General features: G+C 37.4%; 2 protein-coding genes across 4 annotated transcripts; both read right to left on the bottom strand.

Moving 5' to 3' along the window:
- Positions 1 to 4,796: 4,796 nt before the first annotated feature.
- LOC124175673 (maltase 1-like) lies at positions 4,797 to 7,279 on the bottom strand. The gene is made up of 6 exons (XM_046556075.1): positions 7,091 to 7,279; positions 6,496 to 6,959; positions 5,972 to 6,415; positions 5,636 to 5,891; positions 5,169 to 5,514; positions 4,797 to 5,083 (listed from the first exon to the last, which is right to left on the bottom strand). The coding sequence occupies exons 1-6, from the start codon at positions 7,257 to 7,259 to the stop codon at positions 5,008 to 5,010; spliced, it is 1,755 nt and encodes a 584-aa protein (XP_046412031.1). The 5' UTR covers positions 7,260 to 7,279; the 3' UTR covers positions 4,797 to 5,007.
- A 5,192-nt stretch (positions 7,280 to 12,471) lies between these two features.
- LOC124175414 (major royal jelly protein 1-like) lies at positions 12,472 to 16,101 on the bottom strand. Of its 3 annotated transcripts, none has more exons than XR_006869159.1 (6): positions 14,921 to 15,155; positions 14,488 to 14,660; positions 14,196 to 14,414; positions 13,590 to 14,015; positions 13,101 to 13,428; positions 12,472 to 12,916 (listed from the first exon to the last, which is right to left on the bottom strand). XR_006869159.1 is itself a non-coding variant. In XM_046555641.1 (6 exons), the coding sequence occupies exons 2-6, from the start codon at positions 15,120 to 15,122 to the stop codon at positions 13,153 to 13,155; spliced, it is 1,296 nt and encodes a 431-aa protein (XP_046411597.1). In that variant the 5' UTR covers positions 15,123 to 15,155; positions 15,929 to 16,101; the 3' UTR covers positions 12,991 to 13,152. The 3 variants fall into 3 exon arrangements, 1 of the variants encoding a protein (XP_046411597.1); XR_006869158.1 differs by having other exon boundaries at positions 12,472 to 12,932; XM_046555641.1 differs by lacking the exon at positions 12,472 to 12,916 and adding an exon at positions 15,929 to 16,101 and having other exon boundaries at positions 12,991 to 13,428.
- Positions 16,102 to 16,348: the final 247 nt, after the last annotated feature.

Consider the following 16,348-nt stretch of genomic DNA (forward strand, 5'->3'; position numbering starts at 1 on the left):
TTTTCGTATCTCTTAGGAATCACAATGCTGCTACTCTGGGTTCAGACTAACCCTAAACTTATCCAACTGTAAGTGATAATTGAGTATGAAGAAAATTAAAAAAAACTCACACATAAACATACTTTCGAATTACAAATAAAATACGGCGGTGCCGATCAGACGAGTCAAAAATTGAGAAAGTTTTCCGATCGCGATGTGAGCAAGGAATGTTGTGTGTTATTTTGACATCCAAATATGAGTGTGCTACTACTCCAACTGTTGGAGATGAACCCTCCATTAATGATGATTTACCTTCAATTTTTGGGGGTAAACCCCCAAATTTAGGGGTTTATCCTCAACTTTCAGGGTGAATCCTTAAATTTTAAGGCTTACCCGCAAAAATTGAGGGTTTTTTTCCGTGAGGGTAAAATCCTGTACATTATTGACATTTTTCCATCGCACCTTGTGCTCGAGATGTGATGGAAATGATTGGAGGTGATTCTCTAGATCTGGAAGCATCGAAGTCTAGTGAAAACTCGACTTTTCATTTTCGGGGTAATTATAATAACTTCCTTTTTTCTTTGAAAATAGACAAACAGGAAGTTGAAAATGTATGAAATAATGTTGACAAATTTGGTACAATGTGACGTCCTCCAGATTTTACGTTCCTTCAATTCTGTTTTCGCACTCTTACAGCTACTTTAAGGCGATCCACAACCTGCATTTCCAGCTACGTGAAGTAACAGTGTCACCATTTAACGAAATAAATGGATTAATAAATAATATCAAACAATTAGATTCTAATTATATAATTTAACGAAATAAATATTATCTTATTTCCTTAAATGGTGATTTTTTACTTTATGACACAACTTTGATGCGCTAGTACTTTGTTAATTTCATCCTTGTAAATCGCCCAATTTTTTGTAGAATATCTATGAATATAGGAAAGACATATGCCAAGTTTCACATTTTTCACAATACTATTTAGGCGGGGGGGAAAAAATAGTGCAGTAAGTCCGAATTCCCATTGAAATTACATGGGAAAATTCATGGCCTTGGCGGGAGTACTTAGGGTTGGCTTACAGGCTCCCGGTTTCGCGTACTTTTTTATCGATTGATTTGCAAACTTTTTCCGTCTTGTCCGCAGGAAAATTCGAAAACACCCCAAATAAGGACCAACCTAATATATATATATATATATGGGGCAACACCTACTGCTACGTAATGTGGAAGCCACATAGACGAATCGTTTTCTAGATTATGAAAATATTTTTAAAACATTTATATCTTTCGTACAACAAATTTCTTCGTACTGTCAAAAGATATCAAGAAAAATGTGAATTATAGTTTACAATGAAAAATTTCGGAACAGAATCCAGGGTGGCGGAGCTTGTGTAGTATACATATAACATGGTTTTTATGTATGTATAAGTTCGTATCAGCACATCGGTCTATATGCGCATCACAAATGTGGAGGCTCGCAAGATTTGTTATACCAAGTGTTTCTCGTTTTTGATTGAAGGCGTAATTTATGGGAAGAAATAAAGCATATCAAGATACTTTGAAAGTATGAAAAGATCGTTGCAAAGGTACTTCTTTGGTGAATTCAAAACGATGTTGAAATCAGGCAGTACTGTGAGATAATTCATTCTTATTTGTATAGGATTTGTATGAAGTGAATTATGAATACAAATTACTTTTTTGGCGTTAAAAAAATTCTGTTATACCAGCCTCATTATGCTTGTCTTAACTTTGAATTAGTATTTGTTTAGATTATTCCCGACTCAACCATAAAGTTAACTTTTTTAACCGGAAAAGCGGAATGAAAGTAACATATCATTCCATCTTAACGCATTTGCGGGAAATATGAAGCCATATGTCCAGCAAAACCAAATTAGCGGGAAATATGAGGCCACGTTCCTTCCTGTCTTACTCTCGTTGATCTAGACTTTTCCTTCAGTTACTCTGCCTTTCCTTCTTCCTTACCGCCATCGTTATTGTCGCTATCGTTCTTCTCGAAAACCCTCTTTCGTTTGCACTATCGTTTAACTTCTTTCCTTTCACTACAGATTACCTTCTCTCTTTTGTGCTACCGATAAGTTTAATTTAAATTAAATTCAGTGCTTGTGAGCCCGGGTCACAGGCTGAGGTAAAGCTTCCGCTTTTGTCACATGTCATTACGAAGTTGCTCATGTTCTCTGTTTTATCGTATTGTATTTGTCTTTGGTATGTCGAATTTTTTGAGTATAGGAATTTAGCATTTTGATCATCTAGCGATAACGATCTCGTAAATTATCCCTCGTAATTTACTGTAATTAATATTCTCTGGTCAAAGCTACCGATTTTCGTAAATTATTAATTAATCTCAATCTTTCTTATAAGTTAAACTCTATCCCAAGGTCTGTCTTAGTCTTTCGTTACTAACATCCAAGCTATCGTCACTTTTGTTAACTATCGATTTCTAATAAAGTTCTCATTCTCACAGGCTAATAATTATCGTAGCGTCCATCTTTGGAAATTAGGTGAAATCACGTCGCCTAGTGACGCATAGTCTTAAGTAGGTTTTTGCATTACATCGCTTCTCCGAACCTACGCTCAGTTCTCTCTGAGATGCTACAAATCCTCTGGCTACAGAGTACGTGGTGAGTAGAACCCCGATCAGAATTCAGTGCTTCGTATTACAGCCAATTTTCAAGTGTCTCAGGGTACACCGTTGGAGGACGACGAGGCTCTGCAATTTACCAGCGCTGCTAAAATATTCGAAGGGTCTGAGCCCGGATTTGAGCACGAAGAGTACTGGATGCTGACCAATCGGTATCAAAAATTTGCCCTGGGTACCATGGACTTCGACGATGTCAATTTCAGAATTCTGTTGGTCAACATCGCTGATACCGTCCAAGGCACGGTGTGCGCGCCGAGCTCGCACAGTGCCACTAGCATTGAGGATAAATTTTTCTTTGAATATGAAACGGTATGAGAAATTTTCCATAAGCTCGTCTATATTCTGGTGTCCTTTACGATAGTATCCACTCACAATCAGTTTCCCCCTGTAGCGTACCTCCTTATAAACTGAGCGACTTATGTACGTACTTTAGCACTGAAATGTATTTTTGGTTTGAAGCAGACGATCTTTCCAGCAATTCATTACATCGTCGGTTAAAATTGTATTCGAAAATGATTAAATTATAGTGATAAAGGAACATCTTGACAATTATATGGACAGTATTATGTACGGGCGGGGGAAAGGGTGTCATTATGGGGAAAACCTCCAAGTTTTATTCGCCATTGACGAGACACTGAATTTGTTCTGCAAGTAATACATAATGTACTGTATACAATATTCGTATATAATCTATTTCTATACAGAGGGTTCAGTATTTTGCTTACGGTGAAACTTTCTTGTTGTATGGCAAGATATATATTTTTTATCTCGATTATTCAAATTATAAAAATGTTGGCCGTTGAGCTTGAAGCTCTTCACGAACGGAAGTATATAATCTATAATTACGTGATAATTATTCCACATTCTTAAAAGTGTTCGGAAATTTACCATAATTTTACTGTACCACAGTGTAATTGATTAAAAAAATTCCGTATTATAAAGTGAATTACTAGGCATTCTCATTGAATTTGCATATAAATTTCCTAATTTCGCTCAACTTAGTTGAAGGAACGCTGGAGCGTATTTTGAATTTAAGAAATTATATAGTAAATGCATTGTATTTGTAAACTTACCATACATTTTCTGTACTTTATTTGGAATTTATTAAACATACTGCTGAATTTAAGTGATAAAATCCATACAACTTTGGTTTTCTCCAAGTTATGAAACATTTGGTCTAGATAAAATAAGATATTGTGAGTTGTAAAAAATCTGACATGCAAAATTTTTTGACTTTGTAGCTTCGGAAATTAGTATTTTTATTAGTGTTAAGGGGTTATATACAGTTAGAATTTTCAAAAAATCGATTTTTTTTTTATTTTATTTTCTTAATGTACATATATTTAAGAATACACACAGAAAATTTCATATCGTTCCGGTGAATATTTCCGAAGTTACACGCAAATTTGAAAAGGCGTTTCAGAGTGCTTGAAAGTGCAAGGCCGGAGCGAAAGGGTTCACCTGGAACGCTGTCCCTTTTATGCACCTGCCTATCGTAAATGTTCCCTTCTAATATATTTAGATGCGTAAAGCAACAGTGTGTTATTGTTTTTTTTTATACCTGAAAGGTAAATTTTTATTTTTCACTCTCCAAACTTTAAACGCGTTTTTCTCAAAATGGTGTTTACAAAGTCGGTGATCAACATTACTCGAAAACGGCTAAACCGATTGGTCTCAAATTTTAACACGAGCTTCTTAAATATATTTTTTAGTAATTAATCGAAGATTTTTTCTCACCGATAAATATATTTTTTTTTATAAACAATTTAGGGCCGAAATTTTGGTCAAAAATCGATTTCTTTTTTTGAGAAACCGCCACATTGTCAAAAAAATTTATTTTGCTTATTCCTTCGATTAATTACTAGATTTAACATTACTTTAACGAAATCTGTTTGGTTTTTTAATTTCTGAGGATCCAGTTCAAAGATATAGTGATCACCGCAAAACGTCTTTTTTGAGAGGAGCTCCCGGAGATCAGCTGTAGCTCTTTTCCAAATAAATATTTTTACTAATAGTAAGTCTTAAAATACAGTTAAAAGAAAGCATAATATGTGTACAAATTTTCAGATCAATAAATTTGAAAGTTTTCTCAGAAAAAAAATCTGAAAAATTCGCTTTTTTCGGCCTTCTAACTGTATATAACCCCTTAAGCCCATATTTGACTCGGCATCTCCGGCTCCGTCTGTAGATCGATGTTCTCAGTTTACCGTGAATATTAGCGATCGAAATGAGTAGAATGATGAAATAACATAACGCTAGATGCATGATCATATCGGAACGTTTGTCACAAATTGAAGGAAATGACGATAGTTTTAAAAAACGACAGTTATTACTCGGATGGGAATTTCGCTGGTTGATGAATCTCAAGCACTAGTTGTCCCGAGCAAGACCATTGAGCCATATTCGGGAAGTTCTATACTTGACTTGCTGTACGTATCTCTGAAAGTTAAAAGGTGAATAATGAAAGAACTTTCGCCAGAAAACTCGATTACTTACACTTCTAAGCAACAAATGGAGAACTTACTCAATTTTCGCGCTCAATCCGGAATAGATATCAGCGATTTTGAGTGACAACTCGTTGGGCAGACCGTCAAAGTAATTATCCAAGTCCACCGTGACGGTGAAATTCTCCCAGTTTATCAACACAACTATCGGCTCCTCACCGTCAAGTTGCCTAGCGATACCTACCACCTGATCCTCAATAAGTTCGACGTCGACCGTTCCCTCCCGCCATACGGTGGTGTTGCGCAGAGCGATAGTTTGTTGAATATTCTTATAATGGCTGAAATCCGCCTCTTTTTCAGTGGCAAGGTTTACCGTCAAGTAGTTCGGATTGACCTTGAGGAAAGGAGTAGAGTTTGTGGAGAAACCTGAAAGTTGTCGATCCAAATACAATTTCTCAGAGAAATTTTAAGGAGGCTCGAGTACAAAGACTTGCAATCGAGAAAGTAAAGTCACTACCTTTGATCAATGAAAACGGGGCATACAAACCGGCAGAAGTGGTGTTATCCCATTGGAAAGGAGTGCGCCAGGGATCTCGCGAGATCAGAGAGTAAGTTGTATTGGTTGCACTGCATGCAGAATGATCAAGAGTTTCTTCCCACGTAAGATATGTGTCCGTCATACCGAGCTCATCGCCATTGAACATAGTAAAAACACCAGGCATCAAAAGTACGGACATGTGAAGCCCATCCGTTCGGTACAGTCCGATTCGTGTGGCGATTCGAGAGAAGTCGTGATTCCCTAACTACGTGCATATGAGTCATAAGACTCACCGAGCATACAAAATTGAAGGAACGAAGATTTAAAAATGCACCTGTAACTCACCACCCAATTAGCTGTTTTACCCGACGGCATATTGTCCAGCCATTCGACGAATATGCCGTAGATGTCCTCCGCTGTATCTAGAACAGCTTCATTGGCGATATCTCCGGCTCTAATGAAGTTAAAGTTGAATGGAAAGTCATCACCGTAGTCATACCATTTCATAACGTAATCAATGTCAGAGTATCCTTCCGTGCAGATGAACCGAACCTTGTCGTTACCCTTTGAGGCTGTGTAATTGTTTATGTGGTCCTTCCACTCTTGTACGAGTGGATAATTTTCTGGTTGATCCTTTGTTTGGGTGTGGTTCAGGTATATATAATCGGTTGAATCGACATCCTTGTCGGACCTAGTTTCGTTCTCCAGAGTAGAAGACTCTACATAGTACGGCACAGCGTCGATACGGAAGCCATCTACGTTACGATCAAGCCAGAACGTAAGAACGTTCTGAAAAGTCATGAAATTTCAGATGAATTCTCCCTGCATCTTACACCAACAGATGTTATTCAAAGGAAATTAAGTTTTACCTTCATTTCCGTCATCACGAGAGGGTTCCTCCAGTTGAGGTCGACTTCGTGCACGCTGAACTGATGAAGATAATAAGCTTCGCGTTCGTCAACCCATTCCCAAGCGGTGCCGTCGTTGAAGACGTCCAACCAATTATTTGGATAGCTAAGATAGTCGCCGTAATAAACTCCTTTGTTCCAGACGTAGTAGCTGTAGTATGGTTCGATGCCCTGCTTTGCTTTGACGAACCATTCGTGTTCGTCACTCGTGTGATTGGGAACAAAGTCGATGATTACTTTGAGTCCCAATTCATGGGCCGCAGTTACCAGTGCATCGAAATCTTCAAGTGTCCCATAAAGTGAGTTCACGGCAATAAAATTGGAAATGTCGTAGCCACTGTCAACCATGGGAGTCTCGTATATCGGCGGCAGCCAAATGCACGTCACGCCCATGTCGACGAAGTGATCCAATTTGCTCTTGATACCTGTGTAATGATTGTGGGAGTATCGTTAAAAAAATTAATGCCAGAAAAACTGTATTTCCTTCAACCCACATATTTATGAAATAATCAACAAACCGAAATGTTTTCTGTATTGATCAAACAGGCTAGCTTACCATTCAAATCGCCCTTTCCATTGCCGTCACTGTCTTTGAAGGATTCGACCCAGATTTCATATATGACGTTTGTTTGCCACCACTCTGTTGGTACGGTGACATCGTATGTGATAGCATGAATTGATGCCGAAACAGCAAGGATCAGGTAGAACAGCCGCAGGGTGCTCATTTTTACTTCGAACAGTAGCGATAGATCATCGAAGAAAGACAATCAGGTAGACAAAATATTGGCCACTTGCGTCTTCGTGTTTTGTCAGAAGTAATGTAAATCAAATTGTCACTTCTGTATTCGGTCAATATTTTATATTAAAGCTAATCCTGAAAAATCGAAGGTTTTTGGCTCTTGTTGAACCTATCATTTCCCGTTGTCTAAATCTATTGATGCGAAAATCAATTATCAAATCATTTATTCATGTTTCCCTATAGTTTGTACGCAGCTAATACAGTGTTAGATTTTCTATAGTAGGGAAGATCGGGGGAAGTGAGGCAGACAAAAAAATTGAATGAATTCTTTCTTCATTATTCGCAACTATTTTTTCCCTCTTGGCAGTTTAACAAGTGATCCATTTTCGGCATTTTTTAGTAAGCAGAATTTGAGAAATGGCTTTCCAATAACAAGAATCATGATATTTCTAGCACCTCATATTACGTTGTGTTGGTCTCTTGTGAAAAATGGAAAATCATAGTCAAAGATTTGATTAGAAAATCGATTGAATATAAGCCCTCCAATCTCGTCCATACGGATACGAATGACACAACTGTTAGTTGTTCTGGTGTACTCGCCCTGTGAAGATCTTCTAATGACAGCCTTTCGGCTTACTTCAATGACTTTGTACGTACCTTGAGCTAACCGTTACCAGTTGGCATGCTCCACGAGTACAAAAGCCCATCTTATAGAAACCTTTCGGTGTAATTTTATCTTCTAGGTCATAAATAAATGTAGTAAACTATTACCTTCGTGACAACTTTAGTGCAAACGTGATTTGAGCCAAGACAGATAAAGATAACAAAGCGACTATCTTTCCGTGAGTGATCAATATTTCAGTATCGACACAACTAAAAAAGCTTCAGCCATTAGGTTATTGCTGTATGTTGATGGTTTTTCCTAACCCATGTAAAAACTTATTGGAAATTTATTCAGTGTTTTGCCATCTTTATTGCGACATAAATGCAAAGCCAAACGTGATATAACTCTCGAATTTTATTACAGCCGTACTTTTATTTCAAAGACGTGATTCCTGTGTTGCCCTAACACGTCGAATTGTAATAATTTTTTACTGTTCTTTTAATTGTTTTCGTGAGTGAAAAAATGTTGCAATAGCTCCTTCTTGTCTCTGCAAGTAAGTACTTCGTGATAAATCACGTGGAAATTCGCATAATACGGAGTTAACATATCCTTACATCAGGGACCATGATGCAAAGTATTAATCATGCTGATAAACCTTTTTCTGAATTTTTGTTTTTGAGTATTAATTAATAATCTCTTCTTTCATACGTATGATTTGTGAGATAAAAGATACATCGATTTCTTGTTTAAATAATTTACAAACTGTGTATTCTTTCCGACATGAATTGCACTGCGCGTACTGTGAATTGGTTTGAATTCATTAAACTGAGAATATTAGAAAAAAATTAACAAGTCAGAAAAATAGTATCAGTAATACGTTATTTCAAACTTTTTTTTTCATACGTCTTTGTGCTCGCCACACAGCTAGGAAACAAGTTTTGCCATATCTGTAATCGTAAGCGTTGATTATGTTCAATCCGAGTGATGCCACATATGCACAATGTTGGCCTGCGTAAAATGCAAAGTTTTCCTCCGTTATACTATCGACTGTTTCGGATAAATTTTCGCAAACAATTGGAAATAACCGAGAACTCTTCCGTAGCGTTCGCAAAATTTATTCTTTTTCAAAATGAAAATGAACCGCAGTCTTTCATCATCCGATAACAGAAATATGTAAAATAGGTTAATACCATATGGTAGGTACATTATAAAAATAGGCTCTTGAAATATTATGAAAAAACTGGACACCACGGTAGTTTTTCGAAAAATATAGAAGACGTCTTATGACATCGGCGCATTCATCACTTCATCTCGATCGAGATAGATTAGTTGGTTTGTAGTCAATTAGTCAGTTTTGTTCCAAGTGCCAGAATCCAATCGCCGAAACTTCGATGAAACTCATGATCGAAAGACCCTACCTAGTAAAACTTTTCACTTGTACTCGACTCCGTGGTATAAGAGTCGTATATATAATCCCTCCAGAAAGCACATCCGGTGCGAAAATCTTTCGCCAAGTATATTTAAAATGTGGTCATTACCCACAAAAACACCATGTTTGATCAAAAATGTATGCATATAATCACCTTGTACGAAAAAAGATTTAAATCACGCACTATCACCAAGTACATGTCTGTCAATTTACGATAAACGTACGATTGAAACTTGACCCTCAGTTTTCGTATCTCTTAGGAATCACAATGCTGCTACTCTGGGTTCAGACTAACCCTAAACTTATCCAACTGTAAGTGATAATTGAGTATGAAGAAAATTAAAAAAAACTCACACATAAACATACTTTCGAATTACAAATAAAATACGGCGGTGCCGATCAGACGAGTCAAAAATTGATAAAGTTTTCCGATCGCGATGTGAGCAAGGAATGTTGTGTGTTATTTTGACATCCAAATATGAGTGTGCTACTACTCCAACTGTTGGAGATGAACCCTCCATTAATGATGATTTACCTTAAATTTTTGGGGATAAACCCCCAAATTTAGGGGTTTATCCTCAAATTTCAGGGTGAATCCTTAAATTTTAAGGCTTACCCGCAAAAATCGAGGGTTTTTTTCTGTGAGGGTAAAATCCTGTACATTATTGACATTTTTCCATCGCACCTTGTGCTCGAGATGTGATGGAAATGATTGGAGGTGATTCTCTAGATCTGGAAGCATCGAAGTCTAGTGAAAACTCGACTTTTCATTTTCGGGGTAATTATAATAACTTCCTTTTTTCTTTGAAAATAGAGAAACAGGAAGTTGAAAATGTATGAAATAATGTTGACAAATTTGGTACAATATGACATCCTCCAGATTTTACGTTCCTTCAATTCTGTTTTCGCACTCTTACAGCTACTTTAAGGCGATCCACAACCTGCATTTCCAGCTACGTGAAGTAACAGTGTCACCATTTAACGAAATAAATGGATTAATAAATAATATCAAACAATTAGATTCTAATTGTATAATTTAACGAAATAAATATCATCTTATTTCCTTAAATGGTGATTTTTTACTTTATGACACAACTTTGATGCGCTGGTACTTTGTTAATTTCATCCTTGTAAATCGCCCAATTTTTTGTAGAATATCTATGAATATAGGAAAGACATATGCCAAGTTTCAGATTTTTCACAATACTATTTAGGCGGGGGGGAAAAAATAGTGCAGTAAGTCCGAATTCCCATTGAAATTACATGGGAAAATTCATGGCCTTGGCGGGAGTACTTAGGGTTGGCTTACAGGCTCCCGGTTTCGCGTACTTTTTTATTGATTGATTTGCAAACTTTTTCCGTCTTGTCCGCAGGAAAATTCGAAAACACCCCAAATAAGGACCAACCTAATATATATATATATATATATGGGGCAACACCTACTGCTACGTAATGTGGAAGCCACATAGACGAATCGTTTTCTAGATTATGAAAAGATTTTTAAAACATTTATATCTTTCGTACAACAAATATCTTCGTACTGTCAAAAGATATCAAGAAAAATGTGAATTATAGTTTACAAAGAAAAATTTCGGAACAGAATCCAGGGTGGCGGAGCTTGTGTAGTATACATATAACATGGTTTTTATGTATGTATAAGTTCGTATCAGCACATCGGTCTATATGCGCATCACAAATGTGAAGGCTCGCAAGATTTGTTATACCAAGTGTTTCTCGTTTTTGATTGAAGGCGTAATTTATGGGAAGAAATAAAGCATATCAAGATACTTTGAAAGTATGAAAAGATCGTTGCAAAGGTACTTCTTTGGTGAATTCAAAACGATGTTGAAATCAGGCAGTACTATGAGATAATTCATTCTTATTTGTATAGGATTTTTATGAAGTGAATTATGAATACAAATTACTTTTTTGGCGTTACAAAAATTCTGTTATACCAGCCTCATTATGCTTGTCTTAACTTTGAAATAGTATTTGTTTAGATTATTCCCGACTCAACCATAAAGTTAACTTTTTTAACCGGAAAAGCGGAATGAAAGTAACATATTATTCCATCTCAACGCATTTGCGGGAAATATGAAGCCATATGTCCAACAAAACCAAATTAGCGGGAAATATGAGGCCACGTTCCTTCCTGTCTTACTCTCGTTGATCTAGACTTTTCCTTCAGTTACTCTGCCTTTCCTTCTTCCTTACCGCCATCGTTATCGTCGCTATCGTTTTTCTCGAAAACCCACTTTCGTTTGCACTATCGTTCAACTTCTTTCCTTTCACTACAGATTACCTTTCTCTTACCTTCTCTCTTCTGTGCTACCGATAAGTTTAATTTAAATTAAATTCAGTGCTTGTGAGCCCGGGTCACAGGCTGAGGTAAAGCTTCCGCTTTTGTCACATGTCATTACGAAGTTGCTCATGTTCTCTGTTTTATCGTATTGTATTTGTCTTTGGTATGTCGAATTTTTTGAGTATAGGAATTTAGCATTTTGATCATCTAGCGATAACGATCTCGTAAATTATCCCTCGTAATTTACTGTAATTAATATTCTCTGGTCAAAGCTACCGATTTTCGTAAATTATTAATTAATCTCAATCTTTCTTATAAGTTAAACTCTATCCCAAGGTCTGTTTTAGTCTTTTGTTACTAACATCCAAGCTATCGTCACTTTTGTTAACTATCGATTTCTAATAAAGTTCTCATTCTCGCATTAAATTAACAGGCTAATAATTATCGTAGCGTCCATCTTTGGAAATTAGGTGAAATCACGTCTCCTAGTGACGAATAGTCTGTAGGTTTTTGCATTACATCGCTTCTCCGAACCTACGCTCAGTTCTCTCTGTTAACTGTCTTCTTTGTTCAACTGCCGTTTAACTTTATTCCATCGAAAATCTTGCGAACTATTCTTGTTGACTTATCGATTGCTGCTAATTTTTGTAATCCAGTTTGACCGACGCGAATTTGTGAACCTAATCGACAATATGCGACTGATTGACTTGTTAATTTATCCTGACTTGAGCTTATTCTTTATTACTTTAATTCTTTAATTATCGTTAGCTATCTTGAATACCGCCACTCTACTAGTTCGTGTGAGTACCTGAGCCTAGCCAGCCATACAACGGATTCTCTAATTACTAATATCGTATCGCATATTTATTTCGAAATCGATGTTGAAGCGTCTGGCGCCCAAAAGATATCGTTTTATTCTTGTTCATTGAATTCAGAGTAATTAGAGAATCGCACCAAAGTGTCAACGGTGAGTCCTCAGCTGATGGTATAACAAATTAGCGTTACAACGTATACCTATAAAGTCTATAAATATCATAACATATCATATGTATACCGAGTGAGTCCCGTTTTTCAAGTCAACAATGTGTCCAGAGTTGATAATAAGTCGAGAACAAACTTTTTTATGTAACACAGGAATAAAAGTCAATTATTCCCTTGTTGCACGATGTACTGCGATCGGTATTTCATTGATCCAAGACTTATATGAAGCCGTGAAGTTCATAAAAATATTAATCCACTCGGTAGCGATGTTTCTATGCGACCCCAAACGATAAACCCTCGCAAATCCAACGTGTTCGTCCGTAATATCTTGGAAAATTCGATTCTATGAAGTAAATTCTTTTTTGTATTTTAGGCGTAAACAATCTTGTGCAATAATGAAGTATGATTGTTGAAAAACTTTATTTTGTGACATTTTAATACAACTGAAAAACGAATATACCCGAGTTTTTGTAGCTACCGAAGTAGTCTAAGAATGCGAAATATTCCTTACCAAGAATTTAGTTTCGCACGCTACGCGCCACGCTAATACGGTCGGTGACAGTTTATACGGATACAGTTTTCAGGTAAAGAAAATTTATATCAAGTATACTATCCAAAACTTCGTGATCCTCCGGTTCGCATACAGTGTCTTTGACAAGGGCAGCGACCTCGGCCGTTATCATTCTGAAGTTTATCTCGTCGAAATTCATCGTGCCCAATACGTACTTCTGGAATCTATTCGTCAATACCCAGACTGTCTCGATGTCACTACCGTCTTCTATTATGGGCTTGACGCTGGAAATATACTGCAAGGTAGTTTCATTCTGCTCCAGAACAGCCTGAAATCATTCGCAACCATACATCAGAGCTGCAGATCTGAAACTTATTCTAAACCACGGCGTGTAATCGCGTTAAAAGTTCGGAATCATAGGAAATTTTTGAAACAACTAATTAAATTGTGCGGACAAATTTTATCGGAGAAATGCGGCATTGTACGTACGACGTAGTCGTTATCCAGAGGATTCTGTAGATTCCAACACACCAATTCCGTTTCATCAGTGAATCCAGTGATGACGATACCTCCGTATATTGTGAAAACCTTTCCAACTTCATGACTCGATGCTGTCCAATTGCTAACGTAGTATGTGACGTTACTTCCCGAGTACTGGGTATTATGCATGTCTTCCAAAGAAGCCGCGTACGTCTTAAAGGCAGATAAGGCCTTAAACATCAAATATTTCTCCTTCATATATCCATCGCGAGTTAACAAAAAGCCAGAAGGTCCAATGCCCATGGTAAAATTTTCTCCAGCAATGCTAAATTGCGAGCCAGCTTCGGACGGGAGGAAAATCTCATCGTCTAATCGCCACGCCTTCTCTCCGTTGAAAATCACCAAGCCGTAGCTCGATACATCGCCAATGTATACCTGTAAGTGTACAATAACCGTTGATTTTCCACTATATAAATCATCAATTTAACCAAAGTGAAATACGAATAATATGTCGTTATATTCAGTCCAAGACCAACGCCGTTTCACCGTAATTCCAGATGCTGTAAACGATGTCTAGAACGGAACGAATCGTAATTGAAACTGTAGTCGACTAACCCAGTAATCGTCGCAAGCGTTAGCAGAGCATTCTACGACTTGTATTTCGAGTATTCCCGTGTCGTTGTTCCAGGGACCGCGCAGTAAATCGCTCGAGAATTCAAAGCTCTCCAGCAGCTCGTCGGTCGTCGAGTTGAAGGCGAGAATCTTGGCTGGGCATATCAGTTCGTTGCCGATTGTACCAGAGTCCACTATCCAAATTCTGCCGCAGTCATCGATCTGTGACAAATTAAATATCACGTGTAAAGATGTGTACCGAATATTCTTACCAGCCACCTTTCAATATACTTGCAACTGCTCTGTTGACGCTCGTGATCCCCGAACAGTCTCCCGATGACTTATTGTGCCAGCTCCAATCTGGGTACGGAGCCAGCAATGGACCACCGTCGCCGGTTGCGTCCGAAATCGTCGATAGAGTCGCCGGGTTATTGTAGAATTTCGGAGTTGTTACCATTCGTCGGCCATCTAAGCATGTAGACACAAGTGAATTAGACTCTGTGATAGGTCCGAACTGATTTCTTACCAACAGAATATTATAAGATATGGACAAAGAAATTTAAAAATTTTATAATTTTTAGTGCGGTCGGTTGTGCCATGACCACCCAATTCATGTTCAAATTTGCCATATTCCTATTCTAAATCGACGACGATGAGTAGAGCTGCGGCATCGAAGCAGTCAGTAACGATTTACCACGAACGACAGTTAATCATTACGAGGGGTGTACCTGGCAGTGGCTGTTGGTCAAACATCAAGATTCTCGAGAGGTTGTAAACACCCTGTTCGATGGCATCTTGTTTTTGATCCGTACTTTGCCATACATAGTCAACGTATTTCCATTCGTAAATAACGTCCAGTTCAGTCGCAGATAAGCCAGTGCAGGCCAATATAATCGGCAGTAGCCAATTAATTCGGAAAAAACTTGTCATCCCGAAAGTCTCACGGTAAATTTCCAGGAAATACTGTTGAGTGAAAAAAATTTATGAGTAAGAATTTCTTCTCTGCATGCACGATGTAAGGAGACTGTAGTGAGTAGATGTTTATGTTTACCCTTTTCAATCCTTTGCTTCCGATGAGAAGCCCGTAAGACGGCAATGCCGTCTAATAAATGAGATGCGGGTGTGCAAATCATTTTTCTACGAGAGAATTTTGTTGAGAATATGTAAATTTGAACAACTGGTGAATTTGAAAAATTAACGACGGAGCCAGGAATCGAACCCGGAATCTAGCGATGCTTTACCGGAGACTTACTCCACTAGACCACCTAGCCGCCCTGACTCTGTTGTCATTAATTTCTCTCATAACCAGTGAGTTCAAATTTGTTTTCATGAGCCAGATTTGTATGAGTAAGAATTTCTTCTCTGCATGCACGATGTACGGAGACTGTAGTGTGTAGATGTTTATGTTTACCCTTTTCAATCCCTTGCTTCCGATGAGAAGCCCGTAAGACGGCAATTTTTTCAAATTCACCAGTTGTTCAAATTTACATATTCTCGAAAAAAATTTATTTTTCAACTCTTTTATTTCTTATTAACAGTAACTTCTTGCTACTGTTGCAACAGATATTTGAATGATTCTATAGGCAGTTCTTTGAAATATTTACAACACCCAGGTCATAGTTACATAAAAATTTAAACAGTTGGCAGTTTAACAAGTGATCCATTTTCGGCATTTTTTAGTAAGCAGAATTTGAGAAATGGCTTTCCAATAGTAAGAATCATGATATTTCTAGTACCTCATATTACGTTGTGTTGGTCTCTTGTGAAAAATGGAAAATCATAGTCAAAGATTTGATTAGAAAATCGATTGAATATAAGCCCTCCAATCTCGTCCATACAGATACGAATGATACAACTGTTAGTTGTTCTGGTGTACTCGCCGTGTTAAGATCTTCTAATGACAGCCTTTCGGCTTACTTAAATGACTTTGTACGTACCTTGAGCTAACCGTTACCAATTGGCATGCTCCACGAGTACAAAAGCCCATCTTATAGAAACCTTTCGGTGCAATTTTATCTTCTAGGTCATAAATAAATGTAGTAAACTACTACCTTCGTGACAACTTTAGTGCAAACGTGATTTGAGCCAAGACAGATAAAGATAACAACGCGACTATCTTTCCGTGAGTGATCAATATTTCAGTATCGACACAACTA

Source organism: Neodiprion fabricii, chromosome 2 (assembly GCF_021155785.1).
Source record: "Neodiprion fabricii isolate iyNeoFabr1 chromosome 2, iyNeoFabr1.1, whole genome shotgun sequence".
NCBI lineage: Eukaryota > Metazoa > Arthropoda > Insecta > Hymenoptera > Diprionidae > Neodiprion > Neodiprion fabricii.